The sequence below is a fragment of the Eublepharis macularius genome, chromosome 7, assembly GCF_028583425.1.
Source record: "Eublepharis macularius isolate TG4126 chromosome 7, MPM_Emac_v1.0, whole genome shotgun sequence".
Taxonomy (NCBI): Eukaryota; Metazoa; Chordata; class Lepidosauria; order Squamata; family Eublepharidae; genus Eublepharis; species Eublepharis macularius.
In genome coordinates, this window is record NC_072796.1 from 140,864,943 (window position 1) to 140,888,952 (window position 24,010).

Sequence of the window (24,010 nt, forward strand, 5' to 3'; positions counted from 1 at the left end):
CTGAGCTCATGACAGGACTGGGATTCAAACCAGTAGAGTGCTGATTCGCAGCCAAACCACTTAACCACTGTGCTACAGAAGCTGCCCATCTGAGCAGATGATCCTAACCTTGATAGAACCATCGTCTGTTTAAGTCAGTTTCTTGTCTTCATGCATGACACCTGGGTTGTATCAAAATAGTAAAAAGTCCAGTAGCACCTTTAAGACTAACTCACTTTATTGAGGCATAAGCTTTCGCGACCCACAGCTCTCTTTGTCAGATGCAACTTGATTGTAGCATAAGCTTTTGAGAGCCACAGCTCTCTTCATCAGATGCATCTGACGAAGAGAGCTGTGGTCCTTGAAAGCTTATGCCTCAATAAAGTTGGTTAGTTTTAAAGGCTGCGACTGGACTTTTTACTATTTTGCAACTACAGACTAACACAACTAACTCCTCTGGGTAGTATCAAATGGATTTTTAAACAAATTTTACTGACTGGATTTAAATAGGGACCCTGAAGTTTAGACCTGTATTATGTAAAGTTCAGTAATGTAGATTCAGGACAATTGTGCATTTCTTACTGGTTTGATACCCATTGAAGCGTGGAGGGGGGAGTTCAGCTGGGTAGGGGAGGGATAATGAAACCCGCAGAAAAGAGATCACACTCACTTTTTTCATTTTTCATGGGGGGAGAAAGGGTGAGGCAGAGAGGGAGGGAGAAAAGATGAAGACAAGCAGACAGGGGCAGCGGGAAGGAAAACAACAGATATATATATAGTAAAGAAGTTTTCATCTAGGTCTCATATTGCCAGATGGGGTCAGCAGTCACACCTGGAAAAGGTTAAAAGTTACCCATTTCAAGGGCTCATTCGCAATTAACTATAGAACTAGATTTTCACTGCTGCCTGTTGCTTGCTGTCTCCGGAGAAATGCAACATCCTCCAGAGAGCAAGAATACATTTCTCAAAGTTGTAGTAGCCCTGGATTCTTGGGCAAGATAGTTCCACATTTTGCAGCCCTGTCATTTCGACCTGAAAATCTTTCTTCCATTTTTGCTTGGGCAAAATGAGCCTGTAAATCTTTTTCTTTTTAAATTTTTTTTGTACCATTTTCTGTTTCATCACACTAAGTTTTCCTGGTCCAATTCATGCAAATTTCAAGGTTTTTTAAAATACCACTTACATGAAAGTGGTATGAAAGGCTTTATGAGAAATAAATTAGCAACACAACATGACTCACACCAGCCACATTTTGGGGAGTGTGGGGGCAAAAAAAAAAAGCATATTCATATATTTGTTATTCTAAAAGAGACCGTGGTTAGACTTGACAGAGGGATAACGGGAATTCTGTTTTGGAGCAGTCCACCGGATGCATTGTGGTTAGGATATCGTTGCCAGGGTGATTCCACCCAGCGCAGCGGAGAGCGCCGGACCGTTATCTCCCTGGCTGGATAATGCTATCTTGTCACTGAGGCCTCCATACATCTGTTTCCTGCTTGCAGTTCTCAGCCCAGCTTATAGCCCTGATTTTATAATACGTATCCCATTTGCAATCTGTTTTTTGTTTTACGTTTGGGAATGAGTTTTGGAAATGAGTTTCTCCTTTTTTCAACAATTTAGATGCTGGCTGAGCATTAACTGATGTCCGCTTAGCTCTTCTAACAGCGGTTCATGCTAGTGTTCTACTCACATGAGCAGTGCAGTGTCCGATGGAAGGACTTATGGCAATTCCCACAGTTAGAAATAGCACAGTTTCTAACCAGCACATTTTTATTCAGCCCTTAGGGCACTATATACAGTTCTGCTTTCCTGCAATTTATCCTTCACAACAACTCTGCGAGTAGGTTAGGCTGAGAGTATGAGACTGGCCTGTGGAATTTGACCTTGGGCATCTTAGATCTTTATAAAATAGAAAAGAGTCCAGTAGCACCTTTAAGACTAACCAACTTTACTGTAGCATAAGCTTTCGAGAATCACAGTTCTCTTCTTCAGATGCATAAGCTTTCGAGAATCACAGTTCTCTTCATCAGATGCATCTGAAGAAGAGAGCTGTGATTCTCAAAAGCTTATGCTACAGTAAAGCTGGTTAGTCTTAAAGGTGCTACTGGACTCTTTACTATTTTGCTACTACAGACTGACTCAGCTAACTCCTCTGGATCTCAGATCTTAGTCCAACTCATTCACAATTAGACCACTCTAGTTACCTAATTTTCTTAGGGCTGCAGCTGCTGTTATATTTTGAAAGATTTCTCATTTTTTTCCTGTGCATATAATAATGGTTAATTTAATATCTCCAGCCAGTAATTGTGGGTTTTATTGTGTTTGTTTTTTGCAACTCAGTGATATAAGAACCTTCACATAAAGCGATCCAGTGAATATTCTCTCTCTGCCCACGTCACATTTGCTTGCCTGTAGTAATTTTCTGGTTTTTTTTTAATTATGCCCTGTTTTCTTCTTTCGGCGAAGTATCTTCCAAAGGTAATCAAATACAGTATTACACACCTTAACAAAACTATAACTAACCATGCATTAAACAAAGCCCAACTTCAAACTTCCACTTTGATTAAAACTAAATATTCATCCAAGATTATTCAAGGCTTCAACAAAACCGAAAGCAGCAATAATAAAAAATGAGCACACTGTAATTTCAACAAGCCAGACTGGTATTAGTCAGGTTCCCGAAACCCCCTGGAAACAAATAGCATTGCAAAGGTTTCCAAATCATGTGAAATTGGCTGCCCCATGCCTGCCACAAGTCATTCAGGGAAGGGACCTCCAGCAAGGAGTCCCATGTTGAATATGCAACCATAGCCTGGGCTGGAGGTTCCAGTATGAACTAACACTCTTGCCAACAGCGCCAGCCCTTCTCTTCAAGAACATGATGGTTGGCATAGTCTAGAAATTTAAATCCACAATGGCTGCAGTTCTAGCCAGGTTTACTCAGAAGTGAGCCCCGTTAAACGAAATTGGACTTCTGTGTAAAGCATGCATAAATTGCTCTGGGACAAAAAAAATTCTCCAGTGCAGCGTTATCTTTAAAGCAGTAAAAATAACCCGCTCGAGCGCCCAGTATAATTTTCCAGCCGTTTCGCTGGACTGAGAGTACGGCCTTAACCTTTCAGCTGGTGCTCCAGTCAGACTGTCTTGCAGCCTTTGATGCCTCCGATGTAAATATCGCTTCCACATTGAGGCATGGTTTTGCAGTCAGTAACTCCCACCCAGGCTGAATTTACATGACCCATAATTAACATGGTTCCCACTTGAAATAACCACGGTTGCCGTATAGCTTGCTAATCGGGCCTTAGTTAATTCTGTAATACTCTTCAACATTTCTTCATTGTTGTGTAGTTAAGTTTCTTTCCCACCTTATCCCAAGGGATCAAAGCAGGTTGCAATACATCATGAGATCACGTCTCTTTCTCAACAGCCTTCGGGGAATAGGCTTGGCCTTGCTTGACCTTGGCCAAATTGCAGTCAGGCGGGCGAGGGTGGCCTCCATGAGTCTCAGAGCTGAGTAAAGTTTCCTAGTTCCAAACCTGACATTTCCTCTGCTCCATCACTCAGAAGTCAAAACTCACTTGGTTACAAGGTGAACTTCTGGGATTTTTTCAAAAAGGCAGTGGAAGTTTTCACTGAATCACAGTATGACAGTTGGACAAACATAGCAAGAGATATTTCTTGTGTCTTTCCAGCTGTGCACTGGAATTCCTTAAAAACTTTTCGGGAACTCTACAGGGAGACGATCAGTGGGGGATCATTTCTAAAAGGCTGGTGAGTTTAGGATACAGGGCTTATTAATGCAAATGACTTCTCCTCCACCTCAACATGGCTTTATAGTAAAAAGTAAATTACATTAAAATCAAGACATCAATAAAACAAGTTGACCAATAAAATAGAAAATAGCAGATCATAAAAGAGCAGGCACGCAAACAAAAGAAGCAACAGTTGCACTCAAAATAATACGAAATGGTTTAACTGCAATGCCTAAAATTTAATTCAGGAAGTGCCGAGCAATCTTTCCATGGCTGGGGTGCATGGGAAAAGACCTGGTCCCCTGACTTCTGAAGGGGAGCTATCATATGAGGACTTTTAGAGAAGATCCTACCTGGCAAGGTTTATGCGGGCGCTGATGGTTATTTAGCTAATCTGGTCCTGATCCGCTTGAGGTTTTATGGATCAAAGCCAAAACTATAGATAAAATGTGAAACAAATCAGAGTCCAGTGAAAAGAATTGACTACTGGCCAAATATTTTCAGTGAAATCCTAAACACGGTTGTTCCTTTCTAAGGCAATTGACTTCAGTGGTCTTAGAAGGATGTAACTTTTCTGAGGATTGTCTTGTTCCTCCCAGACCATAATCGTTCTGCTGTCTTTTGAGCAGGTAAAATTTCCACGCAGGCTTTCGAAGGGAGCCCCGTGGTTAGCACACCGGCAGTACCAGATAACGGTGGAGAGGCTTTCTCGTAATCTTTGTTGTCTGTGCTTTTATCCACAACTGGATCTGCAGAAATTAAACACATTGGTTTTGCTGCTGTCTAAACATATATAGATAGTAATTTCTGGCTGCGTTTTTTCTTTTAGTGTTGATTATTTTAAGATGTTTACCTGTCTTGAGCAAATTTGGAAAACCATCACGGAAGTATTTCGTTTTTTAAAAGGAAGTGAGAAAAATCTGACCTACTGACTTTCTGCCTGATTTAAAAGACACAAGAGCAAGGACCGGAGGAAAATGATAGCACTCCTTGGATATAATCCAGGGAGTTTGCTCACCTCGTGCCAGGTGATCCAAGAAAGCTCAACAGGTCTTGCAAGTAGTAAAGAGAAAATCCAGAGAAGTTTAGGAAAAACATTTTTTCAGGACTTTCCCCCCGTTTTTCCAGAGGAAAATGGGAAAACATTGAGTGGTGGGGAACTATGATTTTTTTTAATGTGGAAATGAGTTAAATCCTTTTTAAGACAAGATCTTATTCAAAGTATATAGCAAAGAAAAAAGTCTGAGGTCTTTCCTATTTTTTTTCCATTTGAAAAAACATGGGAAGTTTGGGGGAGCACTTGAGGAAAAAAAGTCCTGTGAAATAAATTATTTTTCTTTCTAGCTGTATCTGAAGTGAGCTGTGACTCATGAAAGCTCATACCCTACTACAAATTTTGTTAGTCTTATAGGTGACTCTTGCTTTTTTTCTTTTGGAATGAGTAAAATGTGCTAAGATAGCACAGAGTGCTGCAGTTTGTAACTCTCATCTATTTTAGTTATATCTGCAATTTTGCTCGTAGAAAATTAAGGCATTTATACTTTAAAGGTATATGCCAATTAATACAATTTTATATGCTGAGTTTTAAATCAAGTTGGGTAGCTGTGTTAGTCTGTCTGTAGCCCTAGAAAAGAGCAAAAGTCCAGTAGCCCCTATAAGACTAACAAAATTTGTGGTAGGGTAGGAGCTTTTGTGAGTCACAGCTGAAGAAGTGAGCTGTGACTCACGAAAGCTCATACCGTTTTGTTAGTTTTATAGGTTCTGGACTCCTGAGTTTTAAATAACACATCTTATGATGTTAAAGCAGCAAAGCTATGATGGGAAAGTAAGTAATGTATCTATTTCAGTTCCACCCAGATTTCCATCCCACACCCAAAGGGGGCTTTCCCCCATGCTTTTAAAATTTCTGGAAGTGTTACATCTCTTCTCCCGGGCGCCCAGTCCTTTTGAACTGTACGCCTCCCAGGGCTTTTTTTCTGGGAAAAGAGGTGGTGGAACTCAGTGGGCTGCCCTCGGAGAAAATGGTCATATGGCTGGTAGAAATGGGTTGTCCTCGGAGCACATGGTCACATGGCCTCCGCGCTGGAGTGGCGCAAAGGGCAATCTCAACTCCCCTCTGTCTGGAGATCAGGGGGCGGGGCCACCAGCCATGTGACCATTTTCAAGAGGTTCCGGAACTCCGTTCCCCCGCGTTCCAGCTGAGAAAAAGCCCTGACGCCTCCTATTCATTTCAACAGGGCTTGTGCACTTTCTAAAGTGGAAAGGAGAGGCGAATATGTTCCCATGTGTAGACATATGCTCTAAAGGGCAGTTGCTTTTTGCGCACAAGGCCTGTGGAATTCTGAACTGAGCTGCAATTGTGTACGCGCACATCACAGAAATGTGACAGTTGTGCCTGAATGACCCCCTCCGCATTTCCCGCACACAAATGTGCCTATGAATGTAACCACTCTCCCCCTTCTGTCTTGTGATACTGACTGTCTAAAATGACAGGGAATGGAGATATTGGATTAGCTACGTGTTGATCCTCCAGGCTTCAATTTCATACCAAAGTAGTGCCGAGAAAAGGTGACGAATGCTGTATAAATTATGCAGAGTCAGCTATTGTTCATAGACGGCTTTGTGTGGCCTAATGTGTTCTTGTCTTGGGTAAGGCCCATGGCAAGGGGGAAGAGGTGATGCGGGATGCTCAAGCTGTAGCCCGCGCAAAAGTCTCGAGATTCTCTTCAGCTCAGCATTACTGAGGTCTTGGGTTTTGAGCCAAAGTTTCGGGCTTTTCACCTCGAGGGCAAAGAGGATTGTGGGTGAGACCGGAGTCTTTAGGAGGACGCTGCGCATTAGCTCGTCTTCATTCAAAAGCCCTTTGTGACCTGGGCCGGTCACAGCCAGCCTTCTCCTCCAATGAGAGAGGAGGTAGAGCAGCTAAGGCATGTGTTAGGAGATGAGCACAGCCCACCTGGGCACACTTTGAGGGCAGCTGGGAGACTGCAGCTGCACAGGAGAGATCTGTGGGGCAGGTTGTTCCGGGATGCCAACCTCTCGCCCAGGTTGGCCAGCCCTGGCCGGCGCTGTATTTGCTGGTGAAGGCGTGGCACTGGGCTGAAGGAGCTGGAATGGTGGAAATGCTCAGGGGGTGTGTCTCTGGTTGTGGCAGGCCTTAAAAGCCATACTGTGGTGTAGTTGTGGGGTGGCATAGGTCAGAAGGAGAGGAGAACTGACCCACGGAGCCAACAGTGAAAATAACTGTTCCGGCTTCTGTTAAATAGAGAGGACCAGGGCTCATTTCGAGGGGGAACGCACAGGAACGCAGTTCCGGCAGTTCCCCAAAGAGGTCACATGTCAGGTGGCCCCGCCCACCTCTCAGCCATTTTGGGCCCATTTCAGCCTGGATTGGGGCCAAAACAGCCCGGATTGGGCCTCTGACAGGTGGTGGATCACTCTCCCACTCATCAGTGGCCCAATCCTGACCATTTTGGGCCCCCTTTCAGCCATTTTCAGCCCCTTTTTGCCATTTTGGGCCCAATTTCGGCCCTGAATGGCCAGGATTGGGTCCAAAACAGCCAGAATAGGCTATGTCAGGGGGTGTGGCATATGCAAATCAGTTATACTAATGATGGCAAGAGGTGTGGCATATGCTAATGAGTTATGCTAATGAGTTCCTCCAGCTCTTTTTCTACAAAATGACCCCTGGAGAGGACAGTTAAATTGACCTCGTCGTCTGCTGTGTGCTATTTGGGGGCAGGCCTAACGGACGGCCAACCACTATCCAGCTTGCTCCGGACCCTGACACTGCTTGCATCTCAACCCCCTGCACCTCCCACAGCAACACCTACCTTTTCTAGATGTTGGCATGGTAGGTAAAGGTAGTGCAAGCCCTGAGTCATTCCTGACCCATGAGGGGACGTCGCATCACAACATTTTCTTGGCAGACTTTTTACGGGGTGGTTTGCCATGGCCTTCCCCAGTCATCTACACTTTACCCCCAGGAAACTGGGTACTCATTTTGCCGACCTCAGAAGGATGGAAGGCTGAGTCAACCTTGAGCTGGCCACCTGAACCCAGCTTCCGCCAGGATCGAACTCAGGTCGTGAGCAGAGCTTGGGCTGCAGTGCTGCAGCTTACCACTCTGCGCCACGGGGCTCTTAGGTTGGCATGGTAGATTAGCTCTTTCCCAACCCGGGAAAGCTCTTTGAGGGTTGTCTCCCTGGAGGAACGTTGGCAGCCAGGAGCCCACCAGACTGAGCCCTCCTGCAGCCTTAATGGGGGGGGGCTCCTATGGCTTCCTCCTGAGACGTCCCCCAGCCACATCTCAGACCCAGCTGATGGGGTCACAGGTGGAGGTGCCGGCTCAGCAAGCCCAGAATCCCTCCTGGGGCAGCTCAGCTTGGCTTATTCCTGAGTCCCTTGGGATTGTCAGGCGCTTGTCAAAAATATCGTGAGCATCACAGCAGAGCTCATTTGCTCTTTGCTAAGGCCTTCGGTCCAGTCTGTGAATTCTGCAACGGGCTAGTTCTGGAAGACCAGGACTGACACTCTGCACATCTGGATATGTGGAGTGAAAGCCCGCGTCAGCAAGCCTGTCACTCCCTGAGCTTCCTGTTTTTGTGTTCTATTTATATTGCAAGATGTTCTTTCCTGCTGGCTGCCTTGCCCCCCCCCCCCGGGGGAGGGAACTGATAACACCCTCATTACATTCTGCAGCCTCAATGCAAGGAGGTGTAATAGCCAAACTTCAGTGAGCTGCGACGGTGAAGGCTCCTGAGCTTGCACGCTCTGTGACCATAAAAACTCCCTTCTCAGCAATAGAGGAGCATGTACCGCAGATCTGAACAGGGTAGGCGCCACCCTTGCTTGTCAGGAGCGAGGAGAAAGGTTGCCGAAGCGGCATGGATTGGATTATTGTTTCCCAGGGAAAACTAGGATGTGTCTGTATGATACGAAGATGAAGCTGGTTCCCAGTTCCTTATTCTCAGTTCCTAGTTCCTTATTTGCAGAGCAAAACACAAATATTGGGGGAAATTGAAAAGTTCTGTGCTGAAGTTGGTTCCCAGTTCCTTATTTGCAGTTCCTAGTTCCTTAGTCGCAGAGCAAAACACAAATATTGGGGGAAATTGAAAAGCTCTGTACCCCAAAATAAAGACTGTAGGGGCACATATCATACACCTTCATATCCAGCAGACTCTGCCCTCTAAGTGGACGGATACTGGGTCCTCCTACACAGCCCAGTTCTTGAGTTAACCGCTTCAAAGTAGGGTGCCCCCAGAACAAATCAATAAGCAAAAAGGGGGATAGCTGCACCTGAAAAAAAATCTTTGGGTCACCCCAAATCACACAGCTCAGCACTCTAGAGAATGTCCCCAACCCCAAATTAAAATTCGCCCAATATTTGTGTTTTGCTCTGCGACTAAGGAACTAGGAACTGCAAATAAGGAACCGGGAACTAGGAACCAACTTAAGCTTCGTCTGTATAATCTGCGTGTCTTAGAATGGAGAGGCCAAAGATGTTCACATTTTCCCTAGAATATTAGAGCTGGGAAAGGACTACATGTCCATTCTTTCACCCTGTAGATCACCCCAGGAAGCCTGGAGCATTGTGGTGTCTTCTGCATGGGTAATCAGCCCCAATGCTTTCGGGAAATGAGTTTTTTGCTACAGCATCAGGGCGCATTTGTGCACCTCTGGGGACTTCCCCAGCTTTTCTTCTGTCTTTCTAAAACCAGCTTTGCTCCGAAGTTTTGGGAAAGATTGCAGTAAAGCCAAGATGCTTGCTGTGTGGGTGTGAAAATTCCTCTGATCCTGTCCCCATGGCAGCCATTTCCTCCCCCACCACTGAGTTATTTTTTTAAAACTTGGCACTAGAATATCATTGTATTGCTATCCCATTGTAGCCGATTCTCTGATTTCCCAGCTTTCATTTTTTTAAAAGTCAATCTTTCATATTTGCACTTAAAAAATCAGTAATTCTTAAGGTCGGGGTATTGGGAAAGCCATAAATATCGGTATTCCCAATATTTGGGTCCAAAAATACCAGTTTAGTATTCAGATTTGGGTTTTTTCCAGGAATATATTTGGCTTCATTTTTCTCTATGGGGGAAACTTTCTGGGGAGATAGGGGGCTTTGGAGCAAATGATGCCCAAATTGAGGGCTGCCTGTCCCTTTAAGACTGCCCCCCCCCCAAGTTTCAAGAAGAATAGGTCAACGGGTCCAATTCTAAGGCCCCTGAACAAGGTGCTCCCAGCTACTCCCCATTGTTTCCTATGGAGGAAAATCCAGTTGTATTGTCGAAGGCTTTCACGGCCGGAGAACGATGGTTGTTGGGGGTTTTCCGGGCTGTATTGCCATGGTCTTGGCATTGTAGTTCCTGACGTTTCGCCAGCAGCTGTGGCTGGCATCTTCAGAGGTGTAGCACCAAAAGACAGAGATCTCTCAGTGTGAGAGATCTCTGTCTTTTGGTGCTACACCTCTGAAGATGCCAGCCACAGCTGCTGGCGAAACGTCAGGAACTACAATGCCAAGACCACGGCAATACAGCCCGGAAAACCCCCAACAACCATCGAAAATCCAGTTTTTTTTCCAGAGCATGGAAGCCAATGTCAAACACACAAAGAGCGACGATTGACGCAAAGCCTCCCAAAAAGACCTAACAAAGCCCAACAGAAACAGAGAATCCCAGCAGAACCAACCTGGCTGCAGAAGTGTTGCACTCCTGAAGCTGCAGCCATCTGCAACTGCTTTTTCTGCTGCAATTCTGGTATCATCTAAAAATAGCCCCTCTGTGCCCCCCCCCAGAAAGATTCCCCCATAACAATGATTGACTCAGTTATTTCTGAATATTAACTGAGAGCGCTATTACTGGTCTATCCAAGAATCCCAAATTTGATCAGACCGGAATTGCACACCCCTAGTCTCTAGCGTCTTCCTTTCTGGATATATGCCTTTCCCATTATATATCTGCAAGAGAAGGGGCTAAAGACTTACCCTTTTTTCAATGAAAGCTAGGAATTCAGAGAAAATGAATACCTTGAGGGAATAAGCCCAGCTACATAAAAACTTTCTGAGGTTTCTAGACCACTCTTTCCCAGCCGCAAAGATTGGATTCAGCAGAGATGGAGACACATTGAATGGCATCTAATAGCCTTGCCTTGACATGTAACCATCCTTGATGCCCCTAGAAAGAAATATCCCTGGCAAATGTGAAGTGGGGGAATTTTTTGTGAACTGGGAAGTTGAACGGTGGGATAACACACCAAAGTCAAGAAAAAAGAGAGCCAGACGTCTTGTGTGTGCATACTGGTATAAGATGCCTCTTCACTTTGGTGTTTCCAGTTCAGTTGGCAGAAGTGAGGGCAAGGGAACAGGGCTATGTGGGAAGCATGTGTTGGAGGAGGCATGTGCTGAGATGTGGGTAGGCAAAAGTGGATCATGGATCACAGGCCAATTGCTGAAGGATTGCCTCGTTCCTGAGCATTGCAAAGCGTGCGAAACGAATCGCTTTCAGTGTAAGGCACGTATTTTACAGCTACTGTATTGTTTCTGGGATAATTTTTGCTTCCAGGATCAATTTCAGGTGCTGGTTTTAACCTTTAAAAGCCTTCTTGACATGGGAGATTGTTTGTCTAAAGGAAACTCTCCCCCCCCCCCCCAGTATGAGCAGGGCTTTTTTTCTGGGAAAAAAGGTGGCGGAACTCAGTGGGTTGCCCTCGGAGAAAATGGTCACATGGCCGGTGGCCCCGTCCCCTGATCTCCAGACAGAGGGGAGTTGAGATCGCCCTCCGCGCCGCTCAGGTCAATCTCAACTCCCCTCTGTCTGGAGATCAGGGGGCGGGGCCACCAGCCATGTGACCATTTTCAAGAGGTTCCGGAACTCCATTCCCCCGCGTTCCAGCTGAAAAAAAGCCCTGAATATGAGCATGTGTGGCAGCTTCAGTTCTCCAGCTAGGTTGGTCAATCTCCAGGGTTTACTTGGAGATCTTCCAGAATTACAACTGATTTCAGCCCCTCCAAAGAAAATGGCAGTTTCAGAGAGTGGACTGTACAGAATTACATCCCTGCAGGGAGCTCCCTGCCCTCCCCAGACTCTGCCCCCCCCCCCCGCCTTCACTCCCAGATCTCCAGGAGTTTGCCAAACTGTAGTTGGCAACCCTCTCTCTTTGCACCCTCCCATTTAAGTTTACCAATCTTTAGTGGCCCATCCTAGGTTGTTTTCTGTAGTTGCTCTGACTCTATGGAATGGAATGGCTCCACTAGCGGAAATGTAAAATTTCCACAAATTTTGAATCCGTAGAACTGGGCAATGAGTTACATATTGCCTAAGTAGCCTGATCTCGTCAGATCTCAGAAGCTAAGCAGGGTCGGCCTTGGTTAGTAATTGGATGGGAGACCCCCAACAAAGAGCAGGGTTGCAGAGGCAGGCAATGGCAAATCACCTCTCTTAGTCTCTTGCCATGCAAACCCCACCAGGGGTCGCCATAAGTCAGCTATGACTTGACGGCACTCTCCACCATTCTCAGGTGGTGGCAGTAGTTCTATAGCCGCCACTGAGAGTTTGAGGGGAAAGAACGACCTTGAAGCCCAGCTCTGTCTCTTCTTCTGGCTTGGAATTGGCAAGCATTGCCTTAGTTCTTAACCAGAGTACAATTCAGTTGTATCCAATCGACCCTTTCCCCCCCGCCCCCAAATTTAGACTTGTTTGCATGGATTGTGTCGCAGTTATTGGGGGCAGCCCCTTCATTTTTGTCTAAGCAAACTGGGCCCTTTTTTGTATCATCCAGGGGCACTTGGGGGTCTCTGACTCACCCACCTCTTTCAAAGAACTCTTTGTATGGTTCTCTGGGAATCCGAAGAACTCCTTTTCATCGTTTATTGGAATAGTTTCCAGGACAATAAGTCTTTTTCCCCCTAGTGGGTAGTGCTTTTGTTACGTGTTTTGCTTTTGCGGCCAGTCTTGAGTCACCCAGCCTTCTCCTTTTGTGGGGCTGCTTAAAAAATCTTTTCTCAATGCATGTGGAATATTACAACCCAATTCTTATGCATGTTTATTTAGAGGTAAGGCTTTTGAAGTTCAAAGGGAATTGCTGCCAAGTCATTGTGCATAGGATTGCAGCACTGAAAGCCCTAACAGACAGTTTAGATCGCTGGAATAATAGCCCTCAAGTCATAACCAGCTTATGATCTTATGGTTACCCCTCATGGGTTTTTCAAGAAAAGAGAGGAGTAGTTATAGTTTTGTCATTGCCTTCCTCTGAATTGCAAAGTTAGTATTTCTTGGTAGTTTCTCATCAAGGTACTAACCCTGACTGACACGGCTTTAACTTCCGAGCTCTAACAAGCTTGGGCTAGTCTGGCCTATTCCAGGCACTAGAAGAATGGAAGGATTTTTTAAAAAACCTGTGATGAAACTGATTTGCAGGTTTTTGAGATGTTCGAAAAACCTGCTGTACCTGTTTATCAGGTGCCAAAGTCTGATGAGGGCGTGAGCAGAATTTTTTTTTCAAATGGCCCTCATCTCTGGAATAAAAAAAGGAAACTACCTTCTTTCTCAAACAATTAATTAGGAATTTCTTTTTGAGTAAATTTTCTGATATTGGGTTACTGGCATCTATTATTCTTAAGGCTGAAATTGTTTCTAAAATGTTTTCATTTATAATTTAGAATATTTTCCTAATGAACCATGGCTGCTTTCACACATGTTGGATAATGCACACATGTTGGAAATTGCACCAGTCTCCTGTCGGGAGGGGTCTGCGCTGTCATCTTGGCCCCCCATATGAATGAGTCCAACTCAAATGTTGCCCCGTCCTTTTCTTCCCCTCTGTTTACTATAAACAGGGGTGGATGTTAAGGATGTATATTTTATGGCCATTATGCAGAATGTATATTTTATAGGCATTATGATTGTTGATTTTATTGTGATTTTAAATTGTATTGATTTTTGATGTAACTTGTCCTACGCCCATTCACGGGGAGAGTGGGCTAAAAATTGAATAAAATAAAAATAAAAATAAAGCATGTTAGCAGTCCACTTGCAAACACTTGCTAATGTGCATTAAAAGTGCATTATCTATTGTGTGTGTGAAAGCCGTCATATTCTTATAACCTGTAAGTATAGCTGCAATTTAGAGGTAAGATCCTTAAGAATATTTTAGGAAGGGGCCACGTGAGTATGAAGTGTTGTTTGTTACTTTAATGCAGCCCCTCTCTGACGCAGCAACATTTGGAAGTCATGCTATATTTTTTTAAACTTTTTATTTTGCATTTTTTATATAACTTTTTCCAAAACTACAGATAACTATTTGTATTTGACGTTACATTGCTTATTGATTGACCTACGCTGTGTAATCTGCCTTGAGTAAGAAAAGCAAACAATAAATAACATAAATAAAGCTGCCAATGTGCTGCCTTTGAAATTCCCAAGGGCTGGCCGGGTTAGTCTGTTGTAACTAACTAGGGGATTGAATATAAAGGTTCCGTTTCACTGATTGTAGAGACTTGAGCCCAGGCAGAGATTGCCTTCTGCCAGCATAAGGAATTCTGTTTTTTGTGTGTGTGTGTGTGTGCGTGCGTGCGTGCGTGCGTGCGTGCGTGCGTGCGTGCGTGCTGTGTGTGTGTGTGTGTGTGTGTGTGTGTGTGTGTGTGTATATTTATACTGGCCATTTCCACACACATTGAATAATGCACTTTCGATGCATTTTAGCAATCCTTTCAAAGTGGGTTTTTTGTTCCACACATGGAAAAGCAGTTACAAATGTTCACTAAAGCGTATTGGAAGTGGATTATCCAACGTGTGTGGAAGCAGCCACTGTAAATCTTAGAGCAGGACCCTATGTGGGTTTTCCCCCTTGTGATGCATCCAGTTGTAAGTGATACGGAGTTGTCGGTGTGGATTCTGCTGAAGAAAATTGCATATCCAGAACAGAATTCACCATCCTGGAAATTCCTTGCTTTGACTTGTTTTTTTAAAAGCAAAGTTCGGGTCCTTAAAATTACAGGCTTGAAAAAAGTGGGTGAATATCAGATCTAAATATTGTTTTTAAAACTGGGTTCTTCTCTTCCAGGGCTGCGACCCTTTGATTCAAACACAGCGTAGCAAGTTGCAACACCGCCGTGCACGGATTAACCAGCAGATCAACAAAGAGATGAGGATGCGAGCCGGTGCCGAAAATCTCTTCAGGTGAGGTGGGACCTGCCTCCAGCAGGCTGGTCCATGTTTTCATTCTTTGCCTCCAAGACCTTGAGGGCTAGATGCTCACTGTCTCTTTTCAGGAAAGTTATAGTTCATCATGTCTTAATTTGATACCTCTCCAAAATCCAAACAATATCCAGTGCAGTTGAAACTACAAAAAGGAGACTCCTGTGATACCTTCATGATTAACTGATCTGTCCAATTCTAACAGACTTCTGGATTAATAAACTGTACAAATATGGTGCCATGACATAAATATGGTTTAAAAAATTTTAATACTCCATCAAGGAAAGTTCTCTACCAAGATAGGTTGGTGCAAATGTTGTGCGTAGAAAGCTTAAAGGGAAACATGTATTAACATAGATCCAGAGGAGTTAGCTGTGTTAGTCTGTAGTCGCAAAATAGTAAAGAGTCCAGTAGCACCTTTAAGACTAACCAACTTATTGTAGCATAAGCTTTCGAGAACCACAGCTCTCTTTGTCAGATGCATCTGACGAAGAAAGCTGTGGTTCTCGAAAGCTTACACTACAGTAAAGTTGGCTAGTCTTAAAGGTGTTACTGGACTCTTTTCTATGTAATACTAACCAAGTGCCATGATTGTGTTAAGTGATTCATAGAAAGTGCAAGTGATTCATCCCCTAAACAGACTGGTTATAAATCCCCATAGATAAGACTGAGGGGACGGGTTTAAGTAAGGTCAGAGGTTGACAAATGAGAGGGGGTCAGGCCGTGGAGACAGAAGGGCACAGAGGATGAGGCTTGGGTGGTTGAAGAGAACTTTTGCTGCCAAAGTGAATCAAATGTTGGGAGTCTCTTTTATTTTTGTGGCTCAATTTGCATTTTTGACAGGTGAAGGATTTTGTCATCAAACCAGTTGTTCAGGTTTAAAAATCCAGACTTCCACTGTTTTCATCTGAGGTCCTAACATGCAGTACAGCTTGCAGGGAGCTGTGTGGAATAACAGAAAGTCAAGAAGAGCAAGATTCGGGTCCAGTGGCACCTTAAAGACCAACTAGATTTCCATGGTGTGAACTTCCGAGAGACAAAGCTCCCTTCTTTAGATACATTCAGAAGTGAAAGTATGTAGGGTTTTATCCAGCCAGAAAGTGGGGGCGGTTTTTAAAGTGAGGGTGTAAGATATAATAATACTCTAATTAGCTGGATAGAGATGGGGTGTGAAAAGCAGAAAATCAGCACCTGTAATGTGAGAAGAATCCAATGTAATGTACAATGGAAGTTGTGTAGCTCTCCCTTGCTGGCCCGCCAACTCTGAGAAGCAACCAGGAATGGAAGAGTGTTCAGTGCAAACAGCACTAGTTCCTGATGACCTAACCGGAAGAAACCAAAACTGCTTGATACAAGAAAAGCTAAACAATTTTTATTGTATCGAATTTCGATGAGCCAGAGCCCACCTTTTCAGATTCATCAAGGGGTATGTGGAGTGGGCAGAAATGTATAAATACATCCACACGAAGTGCAAACCACAGAAGGGTAGGTTGGGTGGGGGAGTTATTACAAAAATGGGTCAAAAGGCGCAGCATTTCAAGACATGGGTGTGTTTCACTACAAAGAGCAGGTGAAAAGTGGAGATAGAGTAAAAAGCAGATTATCTTGAGAGGGAGTGGACTACTTGTGGAGAACAGGTTTTGTAGAGGATAGATCTGTCAGCGGCTACTAGCATGTAGATGCAATAAACCTCTGAAAACGAGCGCTAAGAGGCAATGTCGGGATGGCCTTAACCTTTTATTTATTTATTTATTATTTCCTTTCGACTTTCTTTCCGCTCCCCCCGCTTTCCGCCCTCCCTGTACAGGCAGGCTCAGGGCAGATTACATTCAATAAAAACGTTACAATAAAACGTACACTTTAAAACAGTTTGAAATAACAGTAGCAACCAATTCAATATAAATATTTAAAAGAGAACAAGATAGCAGCAATCAGCCAGTCGGAGGCAGTCAGTCTACCACCTAAAACTACCACTTAAAAGCTGGATGGTGGATACCTCTAGCAGGGAGCGATCCAATCTCCTCTATTTGGCTGCTGGAGGCCCAGCTCAGCCCCAGCTAACGTCTCTGTCTTACAGGCCCAGCGGAAAGATAAGTCCTGCCAGCCCTGGTCTTGTTAGACAGAGAGTTCCACCAGGTTGGAGCCAGGACCGAGAAGGCCCTGGCTCTGGTTGAGGCTAGGCAGGCCGCCCTGGGGCCAGGGACCACCAATAGTCGTTTATCCCTTGATCGGAGCATCCTCTGGGGCCCATACGGGAAGAGGCAGTCTTGCAGATACACTGGTCCCAGTCCACATAGGGCTTTATAGGTTAATACCAAAACCTTGAATCTTATTGAATCCCTATTATTGGTGCTCTTCTTATGTACTCCCAAATTTTAGTGAATTGGGAATCTAAGATGAACAGCATACAAATACTGTTAGGAGTACCGTTACTTTTCATAGTGAGCTGTCTCTTCCTGATTATAAGTCTCTGCATTACCGCCTGAACTCAGCAGGTTCATGCTCCTTTGAAACTCCTGCAGGAATATCGTAGCTTTTAAATCTGGAATGACGAGATGTTGAAATGCAACCTTGCTTGTTTCTGAGCATTTTCATGTTCTGTTTCAATTTATCACTCGAAGCTTATAGTTCAGCCAAGGGGAATGGCGGACGGGAATTGCAAACTCAACAATGGCACATACCACGTTACAAGGGTGTGCAGGTGAAGGGGTTTTTAATGGTGTGGCTGATGTTGCTGGGTGTTGGGATGGTATCATTTGAGCGGCTATGAAGACAAGGTTTGCACCAGGGTCCGTGGGCCTGGATAGCTGCTGGGTGACACCCCCCCCACCTTGCTGGTGAAGGTTAGGGGTCTGTCTTTAAGCAAGGACAGCACTTCCCTTGCCTCTTCTCCACCAGTCTGTTGGCTCTATCTTTGCCAGGGCAGGAAACCAAATTCTGCAAAGCCAACAAAGGTTTCTCGCCTGGCAGACTGAGCAGTGTAACATTACGTACTGAGAAGGGGCAGGTCTGGAGAATGGAGCCAGGGCGCGATGCCAGAGCTTTGTGGTGACAGATCTCTTAATTCAGGGGAGGTTAACCAAAGGTCCCCCTTTGTGTCTGTCCTGGGACACTGAGCAGGAGAGCTTCGGTTTCCCGTTGAGAATATGATCAGACAAGATACTGGTAACTAGCCTGATTTGGGTGAGGGTGAAAGGACAGCTCCTGTGTTCCAGAGACACTGCTGTTGCAGTTACTCTGTGTGCATTAACTTTGACTAGTTGTGTATGTTTTGCTTGTTATGAACAATTCTCTCTCTCTCTCTCTCTCTCTCTCTCTCTCTCTCTCTCTCTCTCTCTCTCTCTCTCTCTCTCTCTCTCTCGTCTAATACAAAACTTTCCAGGTTTAAAAGAGAGAGAGATCATCATTTTTCTCTCTGGGTCACCCACCCAACTCTCCATCCCCAGGCATCAGTTGGGCAGCCACAGACAGGGCACTTTCCAGAGACAATCAGCGTCTACGGCTTTGTTTCTCTGATGAAATTGTGCCAGGTCAGCTGGGAAGCGGCTTCCGAAAGCCAAGCTCAGCGCCCAGAGAGTCCTGCCAGACGAAAAGAGTCTCTTCTCCCTTTCTTTGGTCAGCAATTAAAAAGCTGACGTATTGTGAGAAAGGAGCAGGAGAGGGCGGGGAGAGAATGTGCTGCCCCATTAGAATTTGGAAGAGCGCAAGGGAGTCGCCCAGCCAATTTTGCGGAGCACCTCGAAAGCAAAACACTGGGATGCTGTGGTAATTGCAAAGGACCTCTTGGGTCACTGAGCCAATTCTCCTCCAGGTGCAGGCACATCCAAAACGGATCAACTCTCATTCCCAATCTCACGCACAATTGCACTGAAGTTGGCCAGCCAGTCTTCCTGCTTTGCAGACTGCGGGTTCTAACCCGGACTTCTCCCAGACATGTTAGTTTTCTGTGTGCAAGGAGGGGGGATTTTTTTTTAAAGGAAGGACTCTTTTATCATAGGACACCCAACCACCAGCACTCTTGCAGTAATACAGTCCAGAAGGAAATTCCTGCCATTGTTTTCTCAGAATTTTCTCTGCTTCTTGCATCTTTGCAAGCTCCCTTTCTGCCTTCAGCAACGTGCTTCAGCTGCAGCCATGGTTCTGTCTATCTATGCATTGCATTTTTACCCTCCAAGAAGTTCAGAGTGGCACACATGGCTCTCCTTTCCTTTATTATTATTTTTTTCATCATTTCCTTTTTATTAAAAGTTTTTATATCATTAAAAACAAACCTAAGAAAACTACAGTTACACATACACTATTACACATATACAAAACTACAATTACACAAACCTTTGGAGGTTTTGAAGCAGAGGCCAGATGGCCACCTGACAGCAATGCTGATTCTGTGAACCTGGGCAGATCATGAGAGGGACGGCAGGAAGGGTTACACCAGTGCTTAGTTCTCATGGCCCCTTCTTACATGCCCAGGGTAGTGCCGACCTCCACCTTGGAGTCAGGTAGCAATTTTCCCCAGGCCAGTTTGGCTACGGATCTTCACGGTGATTTGCCATTTTCTGGACATGGAGCAAGGGCCACTGGGTGTGTATGGGTGAAGGGGAAGTAGTTGTGAATTTCTTGCATTGTGCAGGGGGTTGAACTAGATGACCCCAGACCAGAATCCAAACCTGTGATTCTATAATTCTAATAAAACAAATAAAAACAAAAAAAGCCAATCAACGTACAAAAACCTATATAATACAGGAAAAGAAAACAACAAAACCAAACACTCTAAACCAGGGGTGGGCAAATTGCGGCCCGCGGGCCACATGCGGCCCGCTACAGAGTTTTTTGTGGCCGGCCAAGACAGTCAGAAAAATCCGCCTTGAACCGAGATTTGCAGCTATAGATGATATGAAATTAGCACAATAAATAAATTGAATAAAACTACCACTATTTTATTTAATTTATATTTATTGATTTTTATGATACAATTTATACCTTTTCTGAAAGGCAAAGTTAACTAATGAATGCAATCATTTTAAAAGGTGCGGCCCTCCACTAACCTCCACTCCCACAAAGTGGCCCCCGAGCTAAAACAATTGCCCACCCCTGCTCTAAACTAAAAAGTTTCCAATTTTCTCCCAAACAAATATTCGTACCATGTCAAACCTACACTTTTCCTAATGATTAACAGTTCTCTTTTTTCTCACGTCAAAATCCCTTAATCCAGAAATCATTAAATAGTTGTTGTCTATTTCATATAAATAGTCTATGAAGGGTCTCCATTCACCAACAAACGAACTTATTGACTTCTTTCTAATCAGTGAAGTAAGCTTTGCCATCTCAGCCAGTTCCATCATCTTCGTTAACCGATCTTTCATTGTGTAAATTGAATAAATAAATAAACAGGCTCTGCTGTCCTTTCCTCAATCTACCCTCACAAGTATCCTATGGGGTAGGGTGAGCTGAGAGAGAGCAACCGGGCAAAGGTCACACAGCCACAGGCATGGCTAAGTGGAAATTTGGACCCAGGTCTTCCATGTTCTGATCCGGTATTCTAGCCCCTACACCAGGGTGAATGTCTCTAGAACGAAACACCCCATCCCAGGCTGCCCCGACTTCTCTCTCTGACTCAGCAAAAGCTAAAAGAAGCGATTAGCAGCCGTGTGGAGTCCCACAGCAAAATCCACAAAAAACATCAGAACACAATATCCATAAGACCTTTCATGAGAACCATCCAAAGGACACACACAATTGTGTGAACTTAGACATCACAGGACTCTTTCATGAGGTTAGATGTTATACGTCTTTTAAAATACTTAAAGAGAGAGAGAGAAATTTCCCAGGATGTGAAGCCAGTAATAGAGTAATTAGAGGCAATTGCTGGAATTTATTAATGCCTGTGGAGTGGAATTGTTTTATTGCCTCTAGAAGAGCTGACTCTAACTTGAAGCTTGCCTCATTCTGAAACAGAGTTCCCAGGTTTCACTACCAGGTCCTGAGAAATGTTTCTTTCTCTTTTAAAACACTTATTATTATTATTATCAACAACAACAACAACAACAACAACAACCAGTGTGATTTAAGGTTTCTGGCGAACTTAAAAAGCTCACACACTGTTAAATTTCCTTTGGTTAGACTTGCTAAAAAGTGCTACAAAGATGGTGTCCCAGCAAAAGTTGCCTGTTAAATCAAAAGGAGACCCTTCCCTCTTCTCATACGAATTTTGTTTTGTCCGGCCCTCCCATCTTTCCCACCCCAGAGGGAGAGGCAAGCATGACATTGCGCACCATGCGCTTTGGCAAGGCAGCTGTCCAGGGTAGCTACTCTTATCTGTTCAAACAAACAAACTGAAACAAAAACAAGAAAAGGCAGAGCAGAGCGGACAACTGGAGCAACATTTCAGCGCAGCGGCAGGAAGCCAACGGGCTGTTATCACCTGCAGACTGCGTCAAGTCCATGCTTCCTCTGGCTGTTTTGTTTGTGCTGTTATTTGGACAGTGAGATTCTCTCCCCCCCCCACTTTTGAATCCCATGGAAGCTGAAGATGGAGATGCGTGTAATTCTTTCCCATGCTGTCAAGGTCCAGCATCTTCAAGTACTTGAAGGGCTGCCATATAGAGGATGGTGCGGAGTTGCTTTCTGTTGTCCCAGAAGGTTGTACAAGAACCAACAGGTTGAAATTAAATCAAAAGAGCTTCCTGCTAAACATTAAGAAGAACTTCCTGACAAGTTAGAGCGGTCCCTCAGTGGCACAGGCTTCCTCGGGAGGTGGGGGGCTCTCCTTCTTTGGAGGTTTTTAAGCAGAGGCTAGATGGCCATTTGACAGCAACGCTGATTCTGTGAACCTGGGCAGATCATGAGAGGGCAGAGATATTGGAAGAAGACAGATGTACCAACGAAAGGAGAACGGATAGAAAAAGTCTTAGAAAACAGCAGAGATGGACGTTTTAACGGAATTGATAAAAGAACAAAGCAGACGTGATTTGCAGAAAAGATGGACACCTTCCATGAATGGGTCGAAGCAAAATATGGAATGAGAATTTAAATATATGGTATGAGTATAGGAACAGAGAAAATAAATAAAGAAGGAAAGAGAGGGAGAGAAGGGAGGGGAGGGGAAGAAAGAGGAGGAGGGGAAAGGGATAGAGAAGGAGGAAGGAAAAAAGAAAGGAAAAGAGAATGGGAAGGAAAAAATAGAAAGGAAAGAGAAAATGTTTGCTAGAACGAAGCAGAGTCGTCTTACAGGAGAACTAGGTCTAGAATATTGAATAGAACTTATAAAGAGGAAGGAATTGTAGAGATGGAAAATGAATATAATACATAAGTATGTAATTTTGTTTTATATTATCTTTCTTGATACCCCCCTGTGGTTTTTTGTTTATGTGTATGTATTCTTACTTAAAATTAATAAAAAGCATATGGGAAAAAAAGATCATGAGAGGGCAGGAAGGGTCATATCAGTGCTTAGTTCTTGTGACTCCTTCTTACATGCCCAGGGTAAGGCCGATTGTCACTTTGGGGCAAGGAAGCAATTTTCGCCATGCCAGTTTGGCTAGGGATCCTGATGCTGTTTTGCCATATTCTGGGCATGGAAAACACACAATGCCAGGAAACCACTATTGCAAATATAAATATATTTCTAATCATATAAAAGTGCAATGTGCAAAGTGCAATGTGTTCAAGTATGCAATTCTCAATTATACACAACAAAAATACACAGTACAATCATATACTGCACATATGTTTTACAAACAAATCTTTGTGGTCCGTATAATTTTTCACTTTCCTTTAAATTGCAACATGCAAAAAGTCTTGTATAAGCAGAAGCCCATGGATAGAGAATCGTGGAAGATGTTCTGACATTCCCAGTCCTGCTTCTGGGCATGGAGCAGGGGTCACTGTGTGTGTGTGTGTGGGGGGGGTAGTTGTGAATTTCCTGCATTGTGCTGGGGGTCAGACTAGATGACCCTGGCGGTCCCTTCCAACCCTATAATTCTACCATTCTATGATCTGTGGGGCTGGAGAGGCAGGAGCGCCCCACAGAGAGCCACAGCTGGCCCTGAGCTCCCTGGAGAAAAAATGGGGGTGCAAATGTGACAAGATTTCCCCCTCCTTTTTATTCTGATTTCAGGGCCACCAGTAACCACAAAGTAAAGGAAACGGTTGCTTTGGAGCTCAGTTACGTCAATTCGAACCTGCAGCTTCTAAAGGAAGAGTTGGAGGAGCTCAACAGCTGCATGGGAGCCTACCAAAATGACAGGTATGGGGCGTGTCGGTTGCTTGGCTGGGAGAGGGAGGCAGTTAGGGTGGGTCCAGGGAGTCTCTGGGTTTCCACCCTTCTTCCAAGAACTCAGCACAGTGTACACGGTTCCCTCTGTGCCGTTTAATCCTTTCAAAAAAAACTTTGTGAGGCCGCAAGCAAGCTTGGGAATCTCTGCCTCAAAGCCCTAAACTCACTTGGTGGTCTTCAGTAAAGCCAATATCTCACAGCCTCCATCTTCCTGTCTGCAAAAGCGGGGAAACGGTATTGACCTACCTTACAGGGCTGTTGCAGTTTCAAGCATTCAAGCTTGCCTACCAAGCCTATTGCTGGGAAGACTTGAAGTGCTTCCGAATGGCTGAAACTGTCCCCGCAAGCAAGAGCTCGGGGGTTAGAATCGCCCCAGTTTCTCACAACCTGATGTCTGCGCATGCAGCAAGTTCTTGGATCTCTTCCTCCATCTGTGAAGTTGAAGCTGCTGGCTGAAGGCTTCTGCTGCCTAGGAAGGAATCTCCTTCTGACGGAAGGTGCCTCCAAGAATGGAAGGACAGCTTTCAGTCTGGCCCATTATGTTGATATGCAACCTTTATAAACGCAGCAGTAAATGAAACCATACCAAAACCAACCCAGTGATTAAAGAATGATTTAAAACCAATATGAGTCAGATTTTGGCATGCCTGAAGGAGTGCAGCTTCCCCAAAGTTTTCATATGCGTCCTGCAATCTGTAGTGGAATCTCTCATTTGTAGAGGCTTGAATGAGGGAAGTTTGATGCCGGGTCTTCTCTGCAGTGGCCCCTGCCTTCTGGGCATCTCTCCTTGGGAGAGTGTGCCTTGCTCACTCACT

The 24,010-nt window shown here is 44.6% G+C and overlaps 1 protein-coding gene across 1 annotated transcript in view; it reads left to right on the forward strand.

Moving 5' to 3' along the window:
- RHPN1 (rhophilin Rho GTPase binding protein 1) overlaps positions 1 to 24,010 on the forward strand; it is a 49,629-nt gene that overhangs the window by 5,353 nt on the left and 20,266 nt on the right. Inside the window, exons 3-4 of the mRNA XM_054985097.1 lie at positions 14,787 to 14,902; positions 23,037 to 23,165. Coding sequence (XP_054841072.1) covers positions 14,787 to 14,902; positions 23,037 to 23,165 — 245 coding nt within the window. The remainder of the gene's footprint in view (positions 1 to 14,786; positions 14,903 to 23,036; positions 23,166 to 24,010) is intronic.